The sequence below is a fragment of the Falco punctatus genome (genome assembly GCF_963210335.1).
Source record: "Falco punctatus genome assembly, chromosome: 7".
NCBI lineage: Eukaryota > Metazoa > Chordata > Aves > Falconiformes > Falconidae > Falco > Falco punctatus.
Window position 1 is genome coordinate 24,968,078 of NC_137587.1, and position 10,183 is coordinate 24,978,260.

General features: G+C 45.0%; 1 protein-coding gene across 1 annotated transcript; it reads left to right on the forward strand.

Annotated features, from left to right (window-relative positions):
• The first annotated feature begins 8 nt into the window (after positions 1-8).
• RAG1 (recombination activating 1) lies at positions 9-9,909 on the forward strand. Its single transcript, XM_080397503.1, has 2 exons — positions 9-4,105; positions 6,758-9,909. Exon 2 carries the CDS (start codon positions 6,784-6,786, stop codon positions 9,892-9,894), a length of 3,111 nt encoding a protein of 1,036 aa, XP_080253629.1. The 5' UTR covers positions 9-4,105; positions 6,758-6,783; the 3' UTR covers positions 9,895-9,909.
• Positions 9,910-10,183: the final 274 nt, after the last annotated feature.

Sequence of the window (10,183 nt, forward strand, 5' to 3'; positions counted from 1 at the left end):
CGCGGCGGGGAGGTTCGCCAGAGCCGCGGAAATCCGCGGGAAGCGGCCGCCCTCTTCGTAACATATAAACAAAACCGCCGCCAGCGTGTGTGTCCGCAGGGAATTTTGCTGCCGCGCCAGTGTGCGCGCCGTGCTGCAGATGCTGGGCTAAATTCGCTCTCAGCTCCGCTGTGAGTGCGGTTAAAAACGAGGCACTGGAAGCTGCGGCGGGGGGGCTGGGGTTCGCAAAACAGCCATTTCTCGGCGTAAACCACATACTTCATACAAATAACGCTCTGTCTAGGCCTCCCCTGAGCCAGAGGCACTGGTGCGGGAAGGGAAGGGGCGCTGCCACCCCCGGGGAGCGCTGGGGCCGGCCTTTCCCGCTGGCCTGCGACAACGGGCGGTTTGTAGGGACGCGAAAGACCGGGACAGTCGAACCCGAAGGCAGCTTCGTTTCCTTCCAAACGAACCAGGGGAATTTGGTTGTTTGCATCAGTGAGTTCTCTTGGCGAGAATCTCCGACAAACGCATATTTAAAGCCAACGAAGCCTGCTCCCAAGCGCTCGGGGGTGGTGGTGTAAGCGCGGCGTTGCGGGGCCGCCGCTTCCCGGTGCCTTCCAGCGCCCCCGGCCCGCGCCGCTCCCGCCCAGCGCCGAGCCCTCCCGCACCGCTCCCAGCGCTCCGTTTGTCCAAAACGCACTTAGAGGTTTTGATAGGAGCTCCCGGGAAGCTAAGAGTTAGAGGAGAGTGATAGCCGGGTCATCAGGTCGGGGCTCCAGTGTACCACAATAAAGGAATAATTGTATTAAAAACAAATAAAAAATATAAAACTTTGTGGACCCTTTCCTGGACAGCCGGCTGAAGTTCAGAGCAATCGTTTTTCTCCTGGCAAGTGAAAAAACTGTGTGTTACTTTATTTAACTGTAAAATGAGAAAAATTATCATTACATAGGGTTGTAAAACAGATACCCTTAGATAGGGACTTGTCTATGGCTGAAAAATATTATTCGTAGTAACCTGTAAGGTACTCAGGGCACTGATGTCCAGCCTGTTTTAATTGAGAATTCAGGGAAATTATCTGGAGTTTTTATTCCAATAGAATAAATGAAATGCTTATATTCAGAGAGGTTTCCAAATCTATATGTTTTTTGGGAAACTTAGGCCCGTAGTCATGTATTAACGGCCGCGCTGTAACAGAAACCCTACAAAAACGCTTTCGTCCACTTGGTGGAGCCGGTTGCACAGGAACACATTTCCAGCGCTGGGTCTGTGCAGCTCAAACTGTCGAGCAATTATACTCATACCGACAAAAAACGCACCCAAAGCTGTAGCAATTCAAGATCAATCAAAACCTTTAGTTGCCTGCAGTATCCCTACAAGACAATATTTTTACAGGGTGATTTCCTGAGTACTTTGGAAGTAAAGCACTTGACTAGGCTTATGTATGCTCATGTGGCTCCTTTGATAACCAAACTGCTGCCTGTACAGTGCCCTTTGCACGGGAGCTCAGGCTCCCAGGGGAACAGGGCAGGTAGCCACTACCGGGGTAAAGTTTTGAATAAGCACCCCAGAGGGCCAGATCTGCTAAACTAATTCTTAAAGAGCCCCCAATCCCTCGATACTAACAATGCATTTTGTCAGGGAGCTGTGTCTGCCATTTCAAGTAAGGGAGGAAACTAGTACGTGACTGCAGAGAGTGAATTTGATTGATACCTGGTATAGCAGCCCGATCTGATGCATTTTTTAAAAGATCTTTCTAAATGCTAGGGAATTAACAGTAAAAATAGGCAGGTTGTTAGGATGTCCAGGCAAAACAGGGACAGTGAAAGAGCTCTGCTCAGGACCCAGCCATCTAATGTTCTCAGAGGTCTATAAATGCCTCAGCTGTGACAGCCTTGTCTCACGCTGCCTTGGCCTGGAATGACCTCTGTGATTTCTGTTCCACTTTATTCTGACACTCCCGCTCGGTCATTTCTGACTGGGATTTATTTCGTATTAGGGTTTGCATGAGTCAGAATCTGAGCAAAGGTATCAGGGTTTGGCCCCAGACTGTGTTTACTTTCCCCATGCAGTACTTGCTTTGGCATGAATCATTACACTTGATTACTGAGGAACTGTGTGGCACACAGAGTCAGGACTAACCACTTCTCCAAGACATCACTTTACAAGGATGGCTTGTGGAACAGTGGCTGGAAAGCTGTCTGGTGGAAAAGGACCTGGGGGTGCTGGCTGATGGGCGGCTGAACATGGGCCAGCAGTGTGCCCAGGTGGCCAAGAAGGCCAACAGCATCCTGGCTTGTGTCCAAAGCAGTGTGGCCAGCAGGACAGGGAAGTGATCATCCCCCTGTACTGGGCACTGGTGGGGCTGCACCTCAAATCCTATGTTCAGTTCTGGGCTCCTCACTGCAAGAAAGACATTGGGGTGCTGGGGCATGTCTGAAGAAGAGCACTGAAGTTGCTGAAGGATCTAGAAAACAGGTCCTATGATGAGCAGCTGAGGGAACTGAGGTTGTTCAGGCTGGAGAAAAGGAGGCTCATGGGAGACCTTTATTGCTCCCTTTTCCCCAGCAGCAAGTGATAGGATGAGAGGAAACAGCCTCAAGTTGCACCAGGGGAGGTTTACACTGGATATTGGGAATTTCTTCACCAAAAGGGTTGTCAAGCATTGGAACAGGCTGCCCAGGGAAGTGGTTGAGTCACCCTTCCTGGAGGTATCTAAAAGACGTGTAGACTAGTGCTTAGGGACAGGGTTTAGTGGTGGAGTCAGCAGTGTTAGGTTTATGGTTGGACTCGATGATCTTAAGGGTCTTTTCCAACCTAAATGATTCTATGATTCTAAGAACTGGAAGCATTGTAAGATCAGAGTGGATGACAGAGAGGGAATCCTCTCACCTCTTTTAGCTATAGCGAACGCCAAATATCACACCTTTTGCGGACTTTCCCTCTGGCTGCCATCAGATGCCATCAGGTAGGAGCTGCATTAACTGGGAGATCCTGAGCTGCAGAGAAGCACAGTGGCCTCCCTCATAGCCACCTTGTCAGGGAAGAGTGTGCAAGTCAGAAATGGATTTGAGTCCCGCAGGATCAGAAAGTCTCATGAGAAAGGGAAATGCTTGGGTAGGTGTTTATGGAGTTATGTTGCTATTGCAAATTCCTATTTCTGGAGTGTGAAGTTATGTTCACATTTGGAAGGACTTGATGGATTGCTAGAATTTTTGCACAATGTTATGTGTGGAGGCTGAAAACTTTCAGCATGCTGTTGTGTGACAGAATTTGGTTTCTTTCCACTTTGAGTCAGTTTTTTAGACAGCTGCTCTGTGGAAACTGAGCATGGGTATTCCACTGGGTTTCTCCAGAAAGGAGAGACTACTGCCCACTGTTTGTGGCCACCTGTGGCCTAGGGCTGGTGTAGCATCTCTCAGTTACTCAATATGCATATAGCTAGCTTTTATGTTGTTGATTTGTCCTCCCTGCCCAGGGCCTTCAAGACCCTGGACGTACATCACCAAAGAGGTAATATCCTTGAAAATTATATATTGATATCAGAAGTAAGGACATTCTGAGGTCCCCATTGTCAATTCACCCAAACCCCAGATGCTTGGCTGCTGTTGACCTGAGGAAGCGGGCCATTGGCCTTCAATGAAACAGCTTCAATGTGAAACAGTGGTGTCAGCAGACACCAGGTTCCCCTCTCTGAGAGTTAACAGTGAAGAAACCAGCTCTGAAACTATAAAGAAGAAAGCCATAAGCAAAAGTTTGTATTAAAAAACAGTGCAGGTGCTCCTCAGAGAGTCTGCACACTTATCTCAGAGCCCAGGAGTCTCACACAAGAAGACCTTGTTTATATAAATTTTGTGGTTAAGCCTCATAAATTGCCAGGTGCCACCTGGATTTGAGAGTTCTGCATTGTGTTTAGTTGAAGTAACCTGTGGTTAGCACCAGGGTGGTACTGGGAGGTCGGAGGGACAGGGATAAGTGAGATAAACAGCACTGCAGTGTCTTTAAAAAGCAGAGGGAACACAGAAAGAGCGAGAGCACACAGGAGAGAGAGCAAGCAAGCTTGACATTTGGAGCAAACTGGGCAGACATAGCAGCAGCTCTACAAACTGACAGTGAGCTAAAGGTAGGCTGGCCGTACTAATGACAGCATCCCAGATGCTTGTAGGATATCCAAGTGTTGGTTCCTTTTCCTGGTTTAATGTGCAGGTCAATGATTTTATTTTATATGTGCTTCCCTCACAGAGGTTGTTCTGTTCATTTTGGTGAGACTATCTATAACGCAAGGTTTTCCTTGATGTGACTGGAAGTATTGCAATCTTGCTCATCTTCAGAAATGTATGAAATACCGTGACCTGGGAAGAAAAGAGATTTCTTTTCCCTTTTCAAGATGAAAAGAGGTGATACTGAACACAGCTGTCAGAGTAGATTAAATAACCATGGCTGGGGGTTCACGCCTGGGGTTCACTCCCTAGGAATCTGGGTGGGGTAGGCAGGGAGAAGAAAGATTGTTCATTGTGACCTCCAACTAGAATAACAGAACACAGTCAAATTTAGCACAAGTAGCAGGAATTATTCCTAGCACTGGGAATATTTCTAGCTTTCCCAAGAGAGCTGCTGAAATCTTCACTGTCTGGGAGCTAGGCAATTTGAAGCATTTGATGAGTAGCCTGTTGGGAGCAATTATCTACTGCAGGAGGCAAAAGTCGAATGACCTGAGAGGGCTTCTCTATCATTCATTTCTTCCAGGGCATGTTCAATGAAAAAGAAAAAAAGAAAAGAACACCTGAACTTTTCTTTAGCACGGGTAAACCCTGTCTGATTCATTGGAGTTGGTGATTAATAGCAAGAGTTAGGTCATGGGTTTGGGGACAAGTATGGCACTACGGTGGCACTTAGTCAAAGGGTTAGAAGAGTTGACAAAGTATTAAATATTTTGCTCTAAATGTAGTGGTGCTGCCTGATTCTTTACAATGACTTAGATACTGCCCTGAGAAGGCATTGCTCAGGGTTTCAGAGATTCTGAAGGTTCTGCTGGAGATGGTGATGTTACACAAAATTGCATAGGGTGTTACGTAGAAGAAAAGGATCTGCAGGCAGTATAGGGCAACCAGCTATTCAATTATTCTGCAGGTAATAGGAACACAAGACTCTTCAGGGGCAAACGGGTTATTGCTTAGTGGATAATTTTACCAAGTCTGTCACAGGATGCAGCCAAGAAATTGAGTCAGTAGTAATGCTCTGAATACATCTGGGCACAGCTGCACATCACAGATCTATGAACAGCAGAATATAAGCAAGCATGTTGCCAGGCTGGATCGGTGATGGACAGCAGGGGACCACAGTGCAGACAGAGATATTTAGCAGTATAGGCAGCTGGATGGAGCAATGCAGGCAGATGGAGACAGTGGTATGGGCAGCTTGCTCTCAGTGGGTTGAAATGAAGAGAAGCTGGGAAGAAAACAAATGTAAATTTTAGTTGCCAAGGCCTAATGAACAATTTTGAAGTTAAACACAGCTCTTAAGGAAAGAGCTTAGCAGACTGATACATCATTCTGAACCTGGAACTTATTCAAAGCATGCAGTCCTTCCCCAACAGGCTCTGGAAGACCGTACTGAAATTATGCTTTATTGAAACGTTATACATGAAATAGTCACAGACACACCCTGGGCATCATCACTTTAGACCATGACTTAGATGTATTTCTTATGAAGGACACCTTCTGAATAGATACTAAACTGAGATTTCTAGCAAGTTATGTGAATTGTGAAGTGGTGATATAATCAGTTAAAGAAACCACAGCCATATGCATGTAATTTCTATTTCTATTGTATAGTCTTAATGTATAGTTTTCCTCATTTTTAGAACTCACACCAACCAGATCAATAAAAAAATAAATAAATCAGAAAACATACATGAGTCTTCTCTGTACTGTTTACTTCGGGCACTTCTCATAGCCAGCTAATGAAAAATAAGTTAGTCACTTTTGTTGTTGTTTCTACACAATTTTGTGTTCTAAGTCATATGCAGTAACAAAAAGTTTCAGTGTTTGAGGTGAAAGTTCTGTATTTATTTTTATACAACACCATATTTCCATGCGACCACATTGATATTACTTTTAGCTGCATCTTTATGAAAAACTAAAATTGGGGTCAAATTTGAAGACATTTTCAGCTTTCCGCTACCAGTGAACCTTACAGAGAGGGTTTTCAGCAAGGTAATTGAACAGACGACTAAATTGCAATGTATAAATATTGTCTCCAGACCAGATCTGCAGCCAGTATAAATTGCCGTATCTCCTTTAAGATCCAGGGGACTATAGTGCTTTGCATCAACAGAGGATACGCTCCTCCTGCTTTAATGAAGCTACTCACATTCATTAAGCATGTGCTAAAGTACCTTACAAATCTGGGGCCTGAGTAAAGCCTACACTGGGTTCAAGTAGTATGTGCTGCTCTGCCCATGTAGAATGGTATGTATTAGACACTTCAGGTCAGATCAAGGACTAACAAGTGGTGTGAGAGCAGTGGTCTGGCTGATTTAGATAATATAGCATGAGACAGACAAAAGTCTATCTTTCAGACACCAATCTGAGTACTTATCCAAGATACCGAGTGGCCACATCTGGGCCTCTCAATTCAGTAGGTGTCCTGGGACAAGTAATTCACTTTCACAGCATTTCTCAGTTAAAGTGATTAGGACTGTTCTATTAGAAGCCATGGTGTTATTATTAATTTTGGAAGATAAGATAATTTACAACTTCTTTCTCTTTCTCAGGTGATCTGGTTTCTCCCAGACTGCAGATGTCAGTAGCATCACAAATGGACCTGCCTGAAGAAATTCAGCATCCATATACAAAATTTTCTGAATGGAAATTCAAGCTGTTTAAAGTGAGAACATTTGAAAAAACACCTTCTCATGACAGCCAGCACATAAACAAAGCCCAGGCAGAAGAGGTCACTTCTACAAACAAAGAAATCATACTGCATAAAGATGAAGCAGTGCCGAGAGGAGAAAAGATGGAGTTAATAGGCAGTAGGCAGGCACTTGAGAAAGATGCCAACGACATGAAAACAGAAGACAATAAAGCTCATCAGAACAATCTGAAGCAACTTTGCCGCATCTGTGGAGTTTCATTTAAAACTGATTGTTACAGGAGGAGTCATCCAGTGCACGGACCAGTGGATGATGAAACTCTGTGGCTTCTGAGAAAGAAAGAGAAAAAAGCAACCTCTTGGCCAGATCTTATCGCTAAGGTTTTCAAAATTGATGTGCGAGGAGATGTTGATACTATCCATCCCACTCGATTTTGTCACAATTGCTGGAGTATTATCCATAGAAAATTCAGTAATACTCTATGTGAAGTATACTTTCCAAGGAACAGCACAATGGATTGGCAACCCCACTCCCCAAACTGTGATGTGTGCCACACTACCAAGCGTGGAGTCAAGAGAAAAAGTCAGCCATCCAGTGCACAGCATGGCAAACGTATGAAGACCGTTGCAGAATGTGCTCGAATAAACAGAGCTGTAAAGAACCAAGCACAGATAAACAACAAAAGTTTAATGAAAGAGATTGTCAATTGCAAGACTATACATCTCAGCACCAAGCTGCTTGCAGTTGATTACCCAGTAGATTTCATTAAATCCATTTCTTGCCAGGTCTGTGAGCATATTCTGGCAGATCCAGTGGAAACAACATGTAGACACTTGTTTTGCAGAACTTGCATCCTTAAATGTATCAAGGCTATGGGCAGCTATTGCCCATCCTGCTGGTATCCTTGCTTCCCTACTGATCTGGTAACCCCAGTGAAATCCTTCCTGAACATCCTTGATAACCTGAGTATAAGATGCCCTGTAAAGGAATGTGATGAAGAGATCTTGCATGGAAAATATAGCCAACACCTCTCCAGCCACAAGGAGATGAAAGACAGAGGGCTCTACAGCCATATAAATAAAGGTGGCCGCCCAAGGCAGCATCTCCTGTCTCTGACCAGGAGAGCTCAGAAACATCGTCTGAGAGAACTGAAACGTCAAGTCAAGGCTTTTGCTGAGAAAGAAGAAGGCGGTGATATAAAGGCTGTATGCATGACATTGTTCCTGCTAGCTTTAAGAGCAAAAAATGAACACAGACAAGCAGACGAATTGGAGGCTATAATGCAAGGGAGGGGATCTGGACTTCACCCTGCTGTCTGCCTGGCAATCCGAGTCAACACGTTTCTCAGCTGTAGCCAATATCATAAAATGTATAGAACAGTAAAAGCTGTCACTGGGAGGCAGATCTTCCAGCCTTTGCACGCTCTTCGCACTGCTGAGAAAGCCCTTCTACCAGGTTATCATCCATTTGAGTGGAAACCTCCCCTGAAAAATGTATCCACTAACACAGAAGTGGGAATTATAGATGGACTATCAGGACTGCCACACTCAATTGATGACTACCCAGTAGACACAATTGCAAAGAGATTTCGATATGATGCAGCCCTGGTTTGTGCCTTAAAGGACATGGAGGAGGAGATTTTGGAAGGCATGAAAGCAAAAAATGTGGATGACTATTTGAATGGTCCCTTCACTGTGGTAGTAAAAGAGTCCTGTGATGGAATGGGAGATGTCAGCGAGAAGCACGGAGGTGGGCCTGCTGTCCCAGAGAAGGCCGTTCGCTTTTCTTTCACGGTCATGAACATTGCTATAGCACAAGGGAATGAAAGTAAGAGGATCTTTGAAGAAGTAAAACCCAATTCAGAGTTGTGTTGCAAGCCCTTGTGCCTTATGCTGGCTGATGAATCTGATCATGAAACTCTGACGGCAATCCTGAGTCCCCTCATAGCAGAAAGAGAGGCTATGAAAACCAGTGAACTGCTACTTGAAATGGGAGGAATCCTGAGAACATTCAAATTCATCTTTAGGGGTACAGGATATGATGAGAAACTCGTGCGGGAAGTGGAAGGGCTGGAGGCCTCAGGTTCCACGTACATTTGTACCCTGTGCGATGCAACCCGCCTGGAGGCGTCCCAGAATTTGGTCTTCCACTCCATAACCAGGAGCCATGCTGAAAATCTGGAACGATATGAAATATGGAGGTCCAACCCATATCATGAATCTGTTGATGAGCTCCGTGACAGAGTGAAGGGTGTTTCAGCCAAACCTTTCATTGAGACCGTTCCCTCCATAGATGCATTGCACTGTGACATTGGCAATGCAACAGAATTCTACAGGATATTCCAGATGGAGATCGGTGAGGTTTACAAGAATCCTGATGTGTCTAAAGAGGAGAGGAAGAGGTGGCAGTTGACGCTTGACAAACACCTCAGGAAGAAGATGAACTTGAAGCCTATGATGAGGATGAGTGGAAATTTTGCTAGAAAGCTCATGTCCAAAGAGACGGTAGAGGCAGTATGTGAATTAATAAAGTGTGAGGAAAGGCATGAAGCCCTAAAAGAGCTAATGGACCTTTATCTGAAGATGAAGCCAGTGTGGCGATCCTCATGCCCTGCTAAGGAGTGTCCAGAATTGCTGTGCCAGTATAGCTACAATTCACAGCGTTTTGCTGAGCTTCTGTCTACAAAGTTCAAGTACAGATATGAGGGCAAGATTACAAATTATTTCCACAAAACCCTTGCTCATGTTCCTGAAATCATTGAAAGAGATGGGTCCATTGGGGCCTGGGCAAGTGAAGGAAATGAGTCTGGAAACAAACTGTTTAGGAGGTTCCGAAAAATGAATGCCAGGCAGTCCAAATGCTATGAGATGGAGGATGTCCTGAAGCATCACTGGCTATATACCTCTAAGTACCTCCAGAAGTTCATGAATGCTCATAAAACGTTAAAAAGCCAGGGCTTCACTATTGATCCAGAGAACAGTTTAGGTGACTCCTTGCCACCGGAGGTCTTGGAAAGCAATGATTCAGAGGAACTCTAAATGTAAAACACATTTAGCGCCGGCTTTGTGATGGTGTGTATCTGCAAGGAGGCAGCTTCCTTTTCAGGCCTGCAGAGGTACAGGGAAGTCTGAAATGATCATTTTTACACTCCCTGTTAACGGTGCTGAGTGGAGTTTAATAAACACCATGTCTGATGGGAGTTTCCAAGAGGCAATGCAGTGGTGCATTTACCAGTTGTTATGCACGATGAAAGCAGAAACAAATGCAAAGAAGGGTCTTCAGTTTATTTTGGTCTTAGAGTGCTGTTTATAAGTGAGAAAGCCAAAG